Raw genomic sequence first — 18,402 nt, forward strand, 5'->3', positions numbered from 1 at the left:
ACATATCCCCTTTGTCACCCAGGCAGCCCCCCTGATATTAGCATCGGAGCATTTCATTCTCTGATGCTCTCCTTAGCCTGTGCTGGATCGCACAGGTCAGAGGCTTCCGCCTGGCAGTGTTGCCGATGATGTCACCATCTCTGATGGGCGGGATTTACTGCTTCCGCAGCCGTTTTACAGGCTAGGGCAGCACTGAAGCCTGCCCATTAGTGCTGATGACATCACCGGGCTCACTGCCAGACAGAAGCCTCCACCAAGCCCGAATCTCCAAACAAATCCTTTGCCCTGTGTGATTCAGCGCAGAGCATTGGAGCTCCAATGCTCATATCAGGGGGGCTGCTGCCTGGGAGAAAATAGGGATATGTCCAGGTACAGCTCTGAACCTGGACAGCCCCTTTAAAAGTAAGTACCTATGAAACTGGCTGATCTGTTACATGTGCACTTAGCAGCTGAAGGCGTCTGTTGGTCTTATGTTCATATGTGGCTGCATTGCTGAGAAAAATGTGGTTTTAATATATGCAAATGAGCCTTTAGGAGCAACAGGGGTGTTGCCGTTACACCGAGAGGCTCTGCTCTCTGTGCAACTGCTGTGCCCTCTGCACTTTGATTGACAGAGCCAGTCAGTGAAAATGTCATAACACCTGTCCCTGTCTATCAAAGTCCAGGTAGAGTGGCAGATTTAAAGAGAGCAGAGCCTCTAAGTGTAACGGCAGGCTTGGACTGGCCCACAGGGGAACAGGTGATTCCACCAGTCGACCCCTAGTCTCCCGCCCCCTGCACAAGTGGTACATGGCACAGTAGACTGATTGCACTACATATAGATAGGCAATATACAGCATCTCAACCTAGCTATGATCATATTTAAAAAAAACTGTGTAGTCTGTGCAGAGACCCCCATAATCAACCATGTACAAGCAGACTTGCATGTAGTTTTATGGCAGGCCCCCAGAATAATTTTTCACTGGTGGGCCCTAGGCACCCCAATCCCCCAATCCGACACTGTGTAATGATAAAGTTCCTGTTGCTCCTAGAGCCTCATTTGCATATATTAAAACTTAATTCTGCTCAGCAATGAGGACACATATGGACATGGGACCAACACAGATGTCTTCAACTGACAAGTGCACATGTAACAGGACAGCCAGTGTCATGGGTACAAAACTGCTGACAGATGCCCTCTATTGTCCATGCACTTGCTAGATAGCATATATCCCCCCTCCGACTTACATACAATAAGGGCTCATGCACAAAACCGCATATGTTTTGGCAGTCAGCAAATTGCAAATCCACAAAACACAGATTTTTTTTTTACTCCTGCAGAAATGTCATATACTTGTCCGCAAACCGGACAAGAATAGGACATGTTCTTTTTTGTTGCCAGGCCGCAAAAAACACAGATCGAATTCGGACTGAAACTACGGCCATGTGCACAAGCCCTAAACAGCAACCTGTACCTTCAGTTTGTGTGCAGCTTGTGAGCAGCCTCCACGCTCTGTCCCGAGAGAGACTCCCCAGTGTAGCTAGGCCTCACTACCTCAAGCCTCTTACCACCCACAACACTGAAGAGAAACTAGAAAAGACGTTGTTTTCCTACTTCATAGAGCCCCTCACCATGTATAAGTGAAAATCCTAGGTGGACTATGTACACCATCTCCCACCTTTCCAGTCACTGTCTCACAGGGGGTATCATTTCTAAAACTTGGAAGGTATGGAAGACTGGAGAACTAGATACCACCACCACTTCCACAGAAGAACTCGAGAGCTCTCTCTCTAAAAGACTTGTATGATTTCTTGTTTTACACGATTTCACATTTATTCTGTGATGAAATTGAACACTGGTTAACACCCATATCTCCTGTTAATGAGGGAAATAATATGCCGCTTCTAAAAGTCTCTCACGCCCACTCACTTATCCAAGCGCCAAGCTAATTTCTATCTAGCAAAGACTGGTTATTACCACATTGTTCATGCCAATCACTTATTGTTTGCTTGATAAAGTGCCTGTTCTCACTTTGAAAGCTTTTTTTTTCACTACCCATCTAACATACACTTGATAAGGCAAGAGCGTGAATACTAAATATGTTGAGAGCATTCCCCAGGCACATTGGCCTCCAAGCAAAATTAGGCTGACAAGAAAGTATGTACTTCAGATTCCACTTTCCCTCAATCAGTTTGTCAGGCGCCTCTTACTGTAGTGCCGGTACTGGTGAAATACAATCATGTATGTAGCATGAAAATACAGACGCTTAGTCCATCTGTCTAAATATTGGAAATCAATGGATGTACCATTTCTGCTCGGAAAATATGTAGGTGTCATATTGCTTCATGGGGATAGTCTGATATCGATTATTAAGGAAAATTTATAATAATCAGGTGAAATGTTAGATATGATTAAGAAAAATCATTGTGGTAAGTTCTCCTTTATCTTTGCAAATTACTCTGACTGCCTTCATCACATATAACAATCAAATATGGAGGTGGGCCCTCCTCCTAGTCACCAATGATGTCATGTGTGGTAGCTCTGAGATGATGTCATTATTTGTAAAATTGAAATAGCTCCCTCTAGTGTAATTATGTCATATTGCTAAGCACAGCGATTCAGCAGGACCACCATGAAGGCCATGAAGCTTATAAGACCCACACCCACTGTAAAAGGAGCCTCAGAAGGCAAATGATGGATTACCATTGATTATGGAGAGAAACAGAGAAAATTAGTGGAGAGGCAGTGAAATGTGGCATAGCTAGAGGCCAATGAAATGGCGACCATAAACTTTGTATGTTTTTAAACTCACTGTTGATGTTGGGATGGGACCCTTAGTATACATATCACATCTGAGGGGCCAGTGCAGAGGATAGGAGTGGTTGTGTCACAGTGTACTCCCTCAGATCATCGCTCCCTGGGGATCGGTGCAGTGAAAAGATGGTGTGAAGGAATGAGACAGACAAAGGGGGACACCAAACCACTTACTTTACTGAGTACAAAGGATAACTTGCGCTACAACAGTAGTCGGTGCAAGGTGCAGTTTCTGTCATCAGATGATGAGGTATGGCGACTGGTTAGATGGCAATTGATGGCACTCAGAAGTACTGTATGCTAGCTGACAAAGTCTTTTCCTCCTGATTCCCTTCAATACAATTTGTGGCTGTAGGTGTCCACTACATGATTTCAGGTTTGCCTGTCTTGAACTGTGGTGACAGGTGTCTTGACTCCTTCTCCCTCACCTTGCAGCAGGGTAAAGCCATGGTAGCTGGTCACTCTGCTGACTGTAACACTGCTAGCATTGATGGGTTTCTGCAGCCCTTGGACCTTTTCATCAACCTGAAGCAGTCCTCCTCACAGGCAAGCCAATGTCTTGTTCTAAGTCCCTATGGAGCAAAAGCTGATGGACATGCTCCCTGTCTCCTCACTATCAAAGCCAGATCTCTTTCCTGACAGGAAACCAGACCAGCCAACTCCTATCAAGAATGGGAAGGGGGAATGGAGTGGTTAGCTGTATTCCCAGTGCCACCCATACACCTTCTGCTGGTGTGACAGTGTATGACATAGAAAAACATTACAAACTAAACAGTTTTCAGATACCCCATCTGGAGGATTGCAGATGTATATACCCATATGGGGGGCACCTGTGGCACCTCTCATGGCAGCTGGTGCTATCACACCATGGTATAGGAGCTCATGTACAGTCATCACACCTCCTTCCTCCAGATTCAATGTCTTAAATTAGCAAGTATATATGATAGTAAGCCTAAACCTGTCCACAATTCTGCAGAGATCCATAGAAAATAGCTTCACTTCCCAAATTGAAGAATGGTATTTTATATAACTAATAGCCTCTATTTCCTGAGGCCTCAGAAACAGACAAAACGGATTTCCTTTCCTAGAGAAAATGACTCCTGGTCTTTAATGACGGTGTCTGTAGACAGCACAGAATAATATTTCAAAACTGACAGATTTTAACCAACTTGCCTCTTCCTAATCTGTGCACATGGTAAATTAGTTCCATTTGCACGGTGCATATGAAAGATCAGGGTGGTGTCCCCTTTAGCAGATATTAATATTCAGCATGAGAGAGTTGTTAAAGAGAACCTGTCACCTGGATTTTGTCTATAGAGCTGAGGACATGGGCTGCTAGATGGCCGCTAGCACATCCGCAATATCCAGTCCCCATAGCTCTGTGTGCTTTTATTGTGTCAAAAAAACAATGTTATATATATGTAAATGAACCTTAGATGAGTCCTGTCTCCTCCATGCTTCAGAGAGGAGTCCAGCGTTCTCTGACTCTGAGCCCAGCCACGCCTACTGTGAAGGAGCCCAGCACCGCCCCGCGTCCTCCGAATCTCCTCCTTGCTCCCCGACGTCACAAAGCTAGAACGCCGTAATCTCGCGATGCGTGATCTAGCGCAGTTCGTTCCCTGAGGCTGATGCCAGCACAGGGAAGGAACACTATGCCGACACTACGCATGCGCTAGCTCACGCATCGCGAGATTACGGCGCTCTAGATTTGTGACGTTGAAGAGCAAGGAGGAGGTTCGGAGGACGCGGGGCGGTGCTGGGCTCCTTCACAGTAGGCGTGGCTGGGCTCAGAGTCAGAGAACGCTGGACTCCTCTCTGAAGCATGGAGGAGACAGGACTCATCTAAGGTTCATTTACATATATATAAAATCAGGGTTTTTTGACACAATAAAAGCACACAGAGCTATGGGGACTGGATATTGCGGATGTGCTAGCGGCCATCTAGCAACCCATGTCCTCAGCTCTATGCACAAAATCCCGGTGACAGGTTCCCTTTAAACAATGGGACTTTTATGCAGAAAAGTCTTTCTTTTCTTCTCCCCTTAAGGGTATATGTGCACAGCAGAGTGGTTAATACAGATTTTCGATGGGATTTTCACTGCGCTTCAGCACCAAACTGTCCCAAAATCCACACGTGTGACTTGCAGATTTTGTTGTGGACTTTTCCACAGATTTGCTCTAGATCCAAATCTGCACTGAAAATTCACACAGAGACATGCTGTGGATATCAAAATCACGTGTACATGAAATTTTCTAAATCTCAGTAAGGCCCCTTTCACACGAGCGAGTTTTCCGTGCGGGTGCAATGCGTGAAGTGAACGCATTGCGCCCGCACTGAATCCGGACCCATTCCTTTCAATGGGTCTGTGTACATGAGCTTTGTTTTTCACACATCACTTGTGCGTTGCGTGAAAATCGCAGCATGTTCTATATTCTGCGTTTTCCATGCAGCCCCTGGCCCCATAGAAGTGAATGGGGCTGCGTGAAACACGCATTGCACCCGCACGGAAAAAACGGAACAACTGAAAGCAATCGCAGACAAAGCTAACTGAACTTGCTTGCAAAATGGTGCGAGTTTCCATGAACGCATCCGGACCTAATCCGTCACGCTTGTGTGAAAGAGGCCTATCTGTATTTTGCTTTGGAATTTTCCACAAAAATCCGTGCTGGAAATCCATGCCTAATACGCACCAGGGGCTTATAACCTAAAAGTAGAAATCAAGCATGGTCATGTGCAATTTCCTTTTATTCCTTTAGTGGGAGATTGATCCCCATAGATCTTCTACAATTCAATGTTTTTCTATCAATTGCTGCCAGTTCTGACGAACCAATGGCACCAATGTTTCTTTATTGAATACATGTTGTGCAACCTGACAGTGCAGTCTGGGTCAGGTATCTCAACTCCATAAGAGATCCCTCCAGGTCAGACTCCATCAAGGTGACTGAAGCTGTTCCTACAGTACTGTGTCGCTATGGGTCCCTGAGGAGCTACCCTCTGAGTTATGATACTTTTTCTTAATGTGCAAATAAGGCCTTTGGTGCAATAAGGGCATCACCATTGCTCTTATTGCACCCAAGCTCCATTCCTTTCTGTGGTCAGCCCCTCCCTCACTGCTTTCATTGACAGTGGCAGGCAGTGGAAAAGCAGCGAGGGAGGGGCTGACCACAGAAAGTGGCGGCATTTGGGTGCAACTGCAGAAAATGGTGACGCCCTCATTGCACCATAGGCCTAGTTTGCACATCAAGAAAAAGTATCATACTTTGGGAAAGGAGCTTCAGATCAACAAAGGAAAAAACAGCAGCCTAATCAGGTGAACATCAGATATCTGTGTATGTGAACAGTTTGATAGGGAGGTTGCTGGTGACAGATTTCCTTGAAGAGGAGTCAGATCAACCATTACAAAGGAAAACTGCATAAAAAATACAAGCCAGTGAAAGGAAACACATACAGTGTATATGAGTGTTGTAGACTTCAATGCATCTTGGTTGGGACCATAAGCTTTAGGTCCCATGCTCTATTGAAAAGACAGGAGGTCCATCTGTTAAATGACTGCCACCAGAGTGGAAACCACATAAATACTTATTGAATAAGAGGGAATGTAGCTGGGCATTGCAGTTCCCTATTTATGAGCAGAGAGAAACATAATTATTGTGTGAGAGAGAAATTGCACCTTCTTGGCCACATTTGAGAGGATTGGATTATACAGAGAGAGACCAAGAGGGAACTTTTACTTAGCCTACTGCATACACAACATTGGGAAACTATATATGCCAACTGTAAAGACTGCACAGTGCCTGTGTGAACCATCTATTTAGCTGCCTTAGTAAAGTGCAGTGGAGACCTCTCACACCAAGGTGTTCCCCAAGGGAAGAATGTGTGCGCCCTCCCATCACTGCACGGCCAAAGTGAACACCCGTGTGGGGACCACCACCTTGAGTAACTGCTACCTCCATCATTGCTACCAACACTCCCCTCCTCCAATTCTCTCCTCCAAAGGTCTTCCTCACTGGTCACTCAGCTATAGCTCAGCTGAACTCTGCCCCTTCCCATTACCACCTCCCTTTCAAAGCTCCTCCTCTGGTAGTGCCATGGTTCAGGGCTATGTTCCACAATGCTGCCCCTAGGCTCTCCATCGGCTCCCACTGTTTGGTCTCTTTTAGAGGCACTTGAGTAAGGAAAGAGTATAAGATGATTTTTTTTATTATTATTTATTTTAAGCAATTGTAGGTCTTGACCAAGATTCTTAATTATCTTGGACAATCCTTTTAAGATGGAGATGTCTACTGCTGGAACACATTGACTTCCTAACCAACTTAAAGTGGGTCTATCACCTCCAAAATCAGTTTCAAAGTAAGTGTTGCACCATGAAGAAACAAGAAAGGTATAGTTATGTTTCGGTTCACCTACCCTTCATGGTGATATGCTTACTTTAAACCAGACTTTGGATGAAAGTTACAGAATCCCTTCAAGGGCTACTCCAACCCACTAACAAGACCTCTTCAATAGGTCGCCCTACACTTGTTTCACATCCTTGGCCATCAGCTCGATTCATAAAAATAATGCATGACATTTTCCCTCCTAATCCTGTTGTTTTTCGATGTATTTATCTCCACTGCCGCCTGTACAGTAATTGCATATTGTTACATTAGATGACGGTAAATTAAAATAGACTTCACCCTCGGGGAAGGAAGATCTGCACATGATGCGATTTCCTCCGTAAGAGTGGGCACACTTTTTTTTATTTCTGCTAATTTGTCACAGCGAACTATATGTGAAGTTTTTATCGTCTTATTTGCTGCGTTTGACATAAGCCCAGAGGTTATAGGCACCTGCGAGGTGCAGAACTGGTGCGTTTGACGATTTTATCTACCTGTCACAATACAGCTCTTCTCCGCTGTCACACCTGCTGTTACTAATTGCTTCAAGAGCAGGAAAGGACATTTTTAGCATTTCAGTAAAATGATCGAAAGGCATTGATTCTACGCTGCTGCACAAACACATATCCATTATATGGATTCACAAACAACAGATTGCTTTTAAAGGGCTTGTCCAAGATTTTTATATTGATGGCCAATCTTCAGGATACGTCATCAATATCAGATCGGTGGAGGTTCAACTCCCAGCACCGCTGCCAATCAGCTGTTTGACGAGGTCGGCGATGTCTCCGTTCATTGGTCATATGAACTAGGAGCAGCTCAGTCTCTCTCCAGTGATGGAGCTGAGCTGCCGCACCACTCTCCGTTGCAATTTGCGACTTTTCCCCGCTCCCGCCAGGTCTAAAAAAGTGGGTGTGGGCAGGGAAGGGGACGGGCGCCTCTTCATAACTTCGGCTATCCACCACCAGTGCAGGGGTTTTATTAAGACCAGCATCTAAAACGCTGGTCTCAATAAATGACCCCCATAATTTTTCTCTGCAATATGGGCACTTATAGACATGGGAACAATACAGATGCCTTCAGCTGCCAAGCGCACATGTAACAGGTCAGCCAGTTTCATAGGTACAAATCTGCTGATAGGTTAATTGCCCTGCCTGAAGAGGCAGTAGCACAGCGCCGTACATTGTATACTGGCCGTGCTTGGTATTTCAACTCAGGCACATTCATTTGAATGGCATTGATCCTACCGCTTTAATAGGTCAGTACTTACTGCAGACTGCTAGAAATTCATTCATAACTTCTAGTAGAAATAATAAAGGAATGGCACAACATAGAGACATAAGAATAGATGATCCAGAGTTGTTATTAAATGGGGAATGCATGAAGCTATTAAACAGGCATGTCAGGAGAGGGGACAGGTCATCTTTAATGCACATCCAGCTAATACTGAGAGACTTTGGGACTTTTCAGTCTCTACACCGAGAAGCTAATAACTTTTTATTGCTATTAAAAGGGACTATTAGGATCTCAGTTGTGGACGGGAAAAAAACCAGACACAGTAAACTTTTGACTGTCTGGTTTAGTTCTGTCAGACGGTTGTTTATGTCTGGAAACTGCTTACTCATTCCTGCTGGTTTGTATTGAGGCTCAATACTATGGCAGCCTTGAACTGCAATATTGTTTCTGTTAGGCTGTGCTTCTCCAGCTTCACCCTTCCCACTGGACGGTTCTAGATCTGTCAGAAACTGTATAAATTAGGGTGGACAGAGCCCTTAGAGGTCTGCAGATAGAGACCAGTGTTCAGTAGGAGAGACTCTGCCAGACTGCACGAGTGACCAGAAGACACTAAGACAGAGGAATTCCTTCCCCAACGACTGAGCCACAGACACTGCTCCACCAGCCCTTTGGCCAGGGTATCAGTCTTCTTAGAGATGGGACAGCTAACTAAGGCCTTTCTGCAGCACAGAAACTTCTGGAGACTGGAGAAACCGGCTCAGTGCCTCGTTTTCATTGCTTTGCACTTCGATTCCTCGAGTAAAGAAGCACACTGGTTTACTGCAGACCCTGAGTCTCTGGACTTATTTACCGTTAGGGTGCACCATGCCTTACTATCTCTTCTAGAGAGCAGCAACATGTTGTGAGACCTTGACAATGTCCATGGGACCCAGTGTAGCATTGGGGCCACCCAAACCCAGCCACTACAATTGGTTGTTATGGACAACGATGACAGTTTTTTTAAGTTTCTACTCCACATGCTACACAAATTGTGTCAACCATTGTAGGATGACTGCCACCTCCTCAAGCTTCTGTAGGAAGTCATCTGGTTTATCAGAAGGGCCAGTTTCTCTATCTAGTGACCTTCTGACTTTACTTGTCAATGGTTTGACCCTCTCGTAAACTCACCCACATGTGGAGTCTCAGAGGTCAGGAGAACTCACTTTTAAAAACTATAGTAAGCACTTGTCATTCATATTCCAGTAAAAACATGCATTCCTCATTCTTAGAACTTTGTGTTGTGCTGTGCCTTTGTAAATGTATGAATAAATTCACAATGGGGGGGAAACATTATCATTTTTCTTGTGATTAGGGTCAGCACAGGCAGTGTCAGAATATGTAGAGACTTGTATAGATGCCCCCTCTACCTCATTAGTTCTGCTGATCTAGGAGTTGGGGGCTTTTTGATTTTTATATGTGCCTACTCTTTCTCTAGTAAAGCCCTTGACGTCATTTTGCAGGGCTTCACGGGATAAACCTTCACCAGACAATAACAGCTGGACCAGTATTCACAATCAAGATCTATTTTTTTTTTTTATGAACGTTATACACATGAATCACAAAACAATTAAAATAATTTGCTTCATATTTATGCAATTATGTGTAATTAAATGTCAATCATATAAAGATTGTAGATTGAAACGACAATCATTGAAAATAGTTACACAAAATAATATATATCTGCTATGATTCTGTCCATGTTTGTTGTATAACCTCGGCACGCTGGGTATGCTGGGAGATGTAGCACCCAAGCTTGTCACTTTTTGAAATGCTGGTTATATTTCCATATATATTTCTTTGATCTATTTTAGAACTGGTTTTTATTGTGTTCTGCACTCTCTGGTCTTGTCCATGTCTTCTCCATCAGTAGGGATACGTTTTCGATCAATCTCCACCTGTAGAGTAAAATAAGTAAGTAAGCAGCTGTTTCTGTAGGTTACGGTCATTTTACCATAAGGATCAACATGAAGATAAGTGTTTAAAGGACTGGTCTGTGATAATGAAAAACTTGACCAAAGAGAGGAAATGTGGATAACATAGTAAACGGACCAGTGCTCACCTGTCAGACCCCTCTCTGCTAAAGAGCCACCGCTCCAGTTCTCTCTATATTTATTTATACGCACTTATATATCGCTACTATATGTTTCAGCGCTTTACAGACATTAGCTTCACTCTGTCCCCAGTGGAGATCCCGATCTAGGCTCCCATCAGTATGCCTTTGGAGTGTGGGAGGAAACTGGAGTACCCAGAGGAAACCCACGCAAACACGGGAAGAACATACAAACTCCATGCAGATGTAGTCCATGGTCCGATTGAAACCTAGGACCCCATCGCTGCAAGGCACTAGCCTGAGCCACCATGCCATGCTGGCCTATATACTTGGCTGCAGTGAGGATACATGCTTGTATGTGCAGTGACCCAGTGCATCACTGCTTAAAGTTAAAGGGGCTCTCCAGGCTTTAAATATTGATCTAGCGACAGGACTTTGTTTTCCGCCTTGCATAACGAGACGGATACGTTATGCTGCCCATCCTTCTATTATGATGGATCAAAATGGAATGCCTCTTAAAGGCTTCCGTTTTGACTTCCATTTTATGGATTCCATTATTTTCCGTTATAACCATGTTATCCCTAGTGTCACCCACAATGCTAGCGAGGCTCATCCCAGTCCCCGTCTGCCATTGGCTGCATACCCCCCATCCCCCCCGGATGTTTTCATTTGTGCACAAGGTTCAGGGACCAGGAACAGTGCTGGGAGCGTGGTGCCAGGTAAGTATATTCAGTGTGAGGGACCCGGCATATGGGTGGGCGGTTTATAGTTTCGGATAACCCCTTTAGTGCACTGTCTATACACTGAGAAGTTGGAAATCTTACACAGTTACTATAAGGGACTATTCAATGTTTTGGAGGGAAAAAAAGACACGTTTACCTTTTTACTAAAATGGGCAACATTGTCTCTGTTTAGGCTGTGACTCTCCATTTAGGGGCAGACATACCGCATGCGCAGCCGGTTCGGCTGCACAGGGGCCCAGAGCAGGAGGGCCCCTTCTTACCTGCAGCAGGGGGAGATCAGCGCTTCCACTGTCCTTAGGACGGCGATACAGATGGATGCTGCGGCGGGGCAGAGGAGAGGCGTCTCCCTTCCCCAGTCCTCTCATAGATTGCAGGCCTAGTGCCTATAGCCTATCAGAGGTGGGTGCAGGCGGCACAATGACATCATCACACTGTCTGAACCGTACAGCGCGGGACACGGGCCAGAAGAGGTCTGTATTGCATCGCTGAAAGCAGCAAGGAGGTAAGTAATAAGTATATGTGTTTATTCTTTTTTTTATTTACACTTTGCTAGGGGCCCTATCTGGCACTCATGGGGGCATCTACTGGGGCCCTATCTTATGTACTGGCACACATGGGGGGCACTATGGAGGAGGAGCACTATGGGGGCCCTATTTTAAATACTGACACACATGGGGGCACCATGGAGGGGGGAGTACTATTAGGGCCCTATTTTATATACTGGCACACATGGGGGGAACTATGGAGGGTGAAGAGCACTATGGGGAGCCCTATCTTATATACTGGCACACATGGGGGGGCACTATGGAGGGGAAGGAGCACTATGGTGGGGAGCCCTATCTTATATACTGGCACACATGGGGGGCACTTTGGAGGGGGGAGTACTATTGGGGCCCTATCTCATATATTGGCACACATGGGGGCCACTATGGAGAATGGGGGAAAAGGAGCACTATTGGGGTCATTATATAGGGGAATTATACTGGCACACATTATGGGGGCATTTTATTCTGGCACATTGTCAGGCACCATGGGGATAAGGGGAGGCGCATTATTGGTGCACGATATAGGAGTATTTTATACTGGCGCAAATTATAGGGCACTATGGGGACTTTGGCTCAACTGGGGGCACTGAGTTTTTTGGGCACACAGTAGGGGGCATTGGCACACATTATGAGGGTACTATGGGGACATTGGCACTAAGAGGAGGTATTTTTTATACTGCCACACAACAGGGCACTTTTATGTACTGGCGCACATTATAAGGGGGCATTTTTCTACTGTTACACAAACAGTAAGGCCTCATGCACACGACCGGTTTTTTTTTACGGTCCGCAAAAACGGGGTCCGTAAGTCCGTGATCCGTGACCGTTTTTTCATCCGTGGGTCTTCCTTGATTTTTGGAGGATCCACGGACATGAAAAAAAAAGTCGTTTTGGTGTCCACCAGGCCGTGCGGAGCCAAACGGATCCGTCCTGAATTACAATGCAAGTCAATGGGGACGGATCCGTTTGACGTTGACACAATATGGTGCAATTGCAAACGGATCCGTCCCCCATTGACTTTCAATGTAAAGTCAGGAGTCCCTTTTATACCATCGGATCGGAGTTTTCTCCAATCCGATGGTATATTTTAACTTGAAGCGTCCCCATCACCATGGGAACGCCTCTATGTTAGAATATACTGTCGGATATGAGTTAGATCGTGAAACTTAAATCCGAACGTATATTGTAACACAGAGGCGTTCCCATGGTGATGGGGACGCTTCAGGTTAGAATATACTAAAAGAACTGTGTACATGACTGCCCCCTGCTGCCTGGTAACCAGGGTAACCACTGCCCCCTGCTGCCGATCGGTAACCAGGGTAACCAGGACGCTACTGCTGTCCCGGTTGCCATGGTTACTTAGCAATTTGTAGAAGCATTATACTTACCTGCGAGCTGCGATGTCTGTGTCCGGCCGGGAGCTCCTCCTACTGGTAAGTGACAGGTCTGTGCGGCGCATTGCTTAATGATCTGTCACTTACCAGTAGGAGGAGCTCCTGGCCGGACACAGACATCGCAGCTCGCAGGTAAGTATAATGCTTCTACAAATTGCTAAGTAACCATGGCAACTGGGACTGCAGCAGCGTCCTGGTTGCCATGGTTACCGATCGGAGCCCCAGCGATTAAACTGGGACTCCGATCGGTACTCTCCGCTGCCACCAATGATAGGGGGGAGATTTTAATTAGGAGGGGGAGGGAGGGGGGAGGGCCCACTGGCCACCGAGTTAACTACAGGGGAGGGAGGGGGGGGCCGGCCGCACTGGACAACAAAGAGTTAACTACAGGGGAGGGAGGGGGGGCCCACTGGCCACCAAAGAGTTAACTACAGGGGAGGGGGGGCCAGCCGCACTGGACAACAAAGAGTTAACTACAGGGGAGGGAGGGGGGCCCACTGGCCACCACCGAGTTAACTACAGGGGAGGGAGGGGGGGCCGGCCGCACTGGACAACAAAGAGTTAACTACAGGGGAGGGAGGGGGGGCCAGCCGCACTGGACAACAAAGAGTTAACTACAGGGGAGGGAGGGGGGCCCACTGGCCACCAACGAGTTAACTACAGGGGAGGGAGGGGGGGCCGGCCGCACTGGACAACAAAGAGTTAACTACAGGGGAGGGGGGCCCACTGGCCACCAATGTGTTAACTACAGGGGGGGGGCTGCCCCCTGCTGCCTGGCAGCACCTGCCAGGCAGCAGGGGGCAGTCATGTACACAGTTCTTTTAGTATATTCTAACCTGAAGTGTCCCCATCACCATGGGAACGCCTCTGTGTTAGAATATACTGTCGGATCTGAGTTTTCACGAAGTGAAAACTCAGCTCTGAAAAAGCTTTTATGCAGACGGATCCGTCTGTATGAAAGTAACCTACGGCCACGGATCACGGACACGGATGCCAATCTTGTGTGCAACCGTGTTCTTTCACGGACCCATTGACTTGAATGGGTCCGTGAACCGTTGTCCGTCAAAAAAATAGGACAGGTCTTATTTTTTTGACGGACAGGATACACGGATCACGGTCTCGGCTGCAAAACGGTGCATTTTCCGATTTTTCCACGGACCCATTGAAAGTCAATGGGTCCGCGAAAAAAACGGAAAACGGCACAACGGCCACGGATGCACACAACGGTCGTGTGCATGAGGCCTTATAAAGAGAATTACTACTGGGGGCATTATGGTGGGCTTTATTACAGTTGAGGAACTAAGAGGAACTTAAATACTAGTATGAGCACTATAGGAGCATTATTACTTCTGGGAAACAGTGGGGTCATTATTACTTATTTTTTAGATGGTCAGATCAGCAGGCCCTCACCCCTAATGTTTTAGAGGGTCACCAGCAGGCCCTTGCTCCTAATGTTTTTGAGGGTCACCAGCAGGCATCAATCATAATTTTTCAAGGCTGTGTATGATGTCCTCCTTTATGTGTAACAAAAGGTGTATTGGAGTGCCGGTTCCTTGTAATTTTTGGCAGCCCTTTCACTTAGTGCATAGGCCTTGTGAGTGTAGGAGTCCCACTACCTGAACAATTGTACCACAATGTGAATGAGGCCCTCCTTTATGTGATATACAGGTTGTATCGGAGTGCCTCTTCCATGTACTTTTTGGCAGCCCTTGCACTTTATATACAATTAATATACAGGAAATAATGTTTCCTAACAATTTTTCCTCTAAAATTGATTTTATCTTCGGTTTTGTGCGTATTATTGTCAGTCTGTAAAAGTGGCGTACTATTCGGACAACATCGTTCCCGGCAGCGACCTGGGAGTCCAAGATGCATCCAGACATCCTCCCCATGCTGTTCCCGAACCATTTCAGTGGTGTTTCCATCAATTTCTGACTTTTTCCTATGAACCAGACACCCTCCCCTCTTCACCCATTGACTTCCATTATACTCGGGTGTCATTATCTATCTATCTATCTATCTATCTATCTATCTATCTATCTATCCATCCATGTCATTATCTCTCTATCTATCTCATATCTATCTATCTAATCACACTGTTAATTTAAAATCACAAGGTCATCTTAAAGATTCCAGCCCCTGTGTGCCTCATGGTACATCAGTCACACACTGTACTGCTAATATCCAGTATTCATACATCTCACACACATCATTCATGTATACTGTATAGGGCACCTTTTATCCCTAGTCAATTCTCAGTATTTTACAGAATATATATATATATATATATATATAAAGAAAAATGCAGTACCATACAGCACCATACTGCTCTACTGTAAAAAATAAAATAAAAATAATAAAAATAAACTTTTCAGTGGAGTTAGCACATTCTTTCAGGTAAGCTACGGTTAAGCATTAACATTTCATCACATTTTGGGTCATCATTAAGCAGCTTGGTCTGAATACTCCCAACGCCAGCAGTTTCGCTGAATGATATCATCTTTCAAAAACTGATGATTCAAGCAAGTTTATGGTGACTGTTTCATTAGGAGAGTTGCGTTTTCCGTAAGCTCCCACTGTTACATTTTGTCTGGCTGGTCGTTCACTCCGCTACCAGTCACGGGAAATTCTATTAATATAATGTCTTACCTTTTCCTTAGATGACTCCTCTTGTATACCACATAGTGAGTCTTATGCTTAGAATCAGCTAAACCATATGACACTCCTACCAAAAGCAAAAGGTACAGGAACAACGGGAAAAACTCAGAGGAATTGTCGTACCTGAGCATTTTTGGCATGTCAATTGTTTTTTTTTGTTTTTTTTACTAAACTCCATCCAGAGGATTTTGCATATGGGGTTAAGGGGTTATTTCCATCTTGGACACTGGGGACATATCTCTAGGCCTGCATGTGCGGCCACCCCCTATTCATTTCTATGGGACTGCTAAAAGAGCTGAGCAGCAAGCTCGGGAAGTGCACCGCTCAGCCTACTCCTGCAAGTACGTGTATCTGTGCTATCTGCAACATTTTCAGTGAAGAGTTCAGTTTACTTGTTTAACCAAGACAGCCTGACTTTTATTGTGAAATTTCTCTACCTTACATCACATCTCACTAACACCAACAGCACCCCAACTTCTACTGTAACACCCCAGAGTGGTGTTACCACTTCTGCACCTTGCTACTGTCTTTATTGGTCTAACCTCATGTCATCTTGTGTATTTATTCCAGGTCCTCCACAATGTGCATGCAACTGTTATGTTCATATGTAATGTGTCTGGTTCACCAGCAGGTGGCAGCAAACACGGCAGAGATGTACTTAGATAGAATGGAACCTACCATTCCATTCTAACCCCCTCCTCTGGATTGAGGTGGGCGAGTCCTACTTCCTGCAGGAAGGGTGGGGCAGAAGTTCTAATTAGTCTAGCTTACCCCCTGCTAAGAGAAAAGTCTGCAGGGTCACGTCTCTGCTGGACGTGCCCACGCCAGCCAGAGCACTTTAAAGGGGTTATCCCATCTTAGACAATGGGGGAATATCGCTAGGATATGCCCCCATTGTCTGATAGGTGCGGGTCCCACCTCTGGGACCCGCACCTACAAGGATAACGGAGCAAAGAAAGTTGAGGAGGGCGCACCGCGCATGCGCAGCCACCCTTCATTCATTTCTATGGAGCCCTCCCATTAACTTCAATGGGAGAGGTGGGGAGCTGCGCCTGGTGGTGGACGGACCCCGAGAAACTCGGGGTCCTCCAGCCACAACTCTCCCCGACTCCGTTCTCCTTGTAGGTGCAGGTCCCAGAGGATATGCCCCCATTGTCTAAGATGGGATAACCCCTTTAAGCTCTTCTGGCCATGAAGGCCAAAACTTGAAGCCTCAGGAGCCAGGAGGAAAGTTCCCTGGCATCACCTAGAGTCAGACTACAGAGAAAAAATGCAGCTTACAGAGGAAGCCAAGTTACCTATTCAGCTTATCAGTACAGCAAAGAGATAGGAAGCAAGCAGAGTTATTGAAGAACCCTGCCAGCTTAATGCTAAAGCCTGCCAAGACAGAGCTTGAAGATTGTTTTGATGAATGCTCAATTAAGTAAAGCTGCTGTTCAACTACATACAAGATGTCACGAACCAGCGGGTGTGAACCCACTGTGCCACGTGTCCCACCTCCTCTAACAGCGTTGTCTAAGTGTGCCCCTCGATTCTTCACAGTACCCCTGATGGTGAGGATAGACTTTCCTGAGGGGTACACCAGGTTGCTACCTCTTGAGGAGGGAAGGCACACGAGGCAGCTGGTCCAGGCGGACCAGGAGATACCCGAGTAGGTACCAGAAGTACAAGCGTAGTCAGGCAGGCGGGGTCATTACCAGGAGCAACAGAGCAGGACCGAAGGATGAGGCAGAAGCGTAGTCAGACAGGCAAAAGGTCAGGGCAGGCGGCACAGGAACAGGTCAGGCAATCCGGATCGGCAACAGGAGAGTCAAGGCAAATAGACAGGGATTAGACGAGTAGCAGAATCCAGGAACAAAGTTTAAGTCAGGAGCACACGAGAGTATCAGGAACTTAGCAAACACAAGGACCTTGACACTGAGGCATCTGGGAAGGGGGCTGAGCCACTTAAGTACCTGCAGGAGAGCCTGGATTAGTCAGTGAGGTCACATGACCCAACCCATGCAGCCCAGGGAGTGATGCGCGCCGCCCCTAGGGCAGTGTAACACGAAACCAGCAGCAAGCATGCTGTGGCCAGGGCTGAGTGGAACCTGTGGAGCGGAATCCTCAGCACCACAGCACATACAGCGACAGAGCCCAGGACTGCAGCGGTGGATGGAAGGATCACCTCTGAGCATTGCGCCTAGGACCACGGCGGTAAGCGGGGGAACAGCGACGTACCGCAGCCGCTGTTACACAAGGTCTGGACTCAAGTTTTTCTATTATCCCTCAATTATTCCCCCTATTTATTGCTTCAGAGCTAAAGCCTGGGGTCCAGCCGTATCCAAGTAGGAGCATCGTGACACACATAGAGAGACATGTTAGGCTGCACTATACCACTCGGCATTCCTACACCTGGGATGCGCGACATAGAGGGCCCTAGGGGGAGGCGCCCGTTGTACTACCAGACAAGGGACTGAGTTATGACTAAGGACTAAGTGTCTGAAACGCGTCAACTGGTGTTGGAGTGTGAGGTTTTGATCCACATGCTGTAATTTTGCTACCACGAATAAAGAGACAAGCGACA

At 46.3% G+C, this 18,402-nt stretch overlaps 1 protein-coding gene across 3 annotated transcripts in view; it reads right to left on the reverse strand.

The window, feature by feature from the left end:
* The window catches only part of STON1 (stonin 1), a 170,002-nt gene that overhangs the window by 9,131 nt on the left and 142,469 nt on the right, over positions 1 to 18,402 (reverse strand). For 2 of the 3 annotated variants that reach the window (XM_040430300.1, XM_040430299.1), the window contains exon 4: positions 9,961 to 10,341. In XM_040430300.1, the coding sequence (XP_040286234.1) occupies positions 10,267 to 10,341 (75 nt within the window). In that variant the 3' untranslated portion in view covers positions 9,961 to 10,266. Of the gene's footprint in view, positions 1 to 9,960; positions 10,342 to 18,402 lie in introns of those variants that run through there. The other variant, XR_005778522.1, reaches the window with a different exon arrangement.

The sequence above is a fragment of the Bufo bufo genome, chromosome 4, assembly GCF_905171765.1.
Source record: "Bufo bufo chromosome 4, aBufBuf1.1, whole genome shotgun sequence".
Taxonomy (NCBI): Eukaryota; Metazoa; Chordata; class Amphibia; order Anura; family Bufonidae; genus Bufo; species Bufo bufo.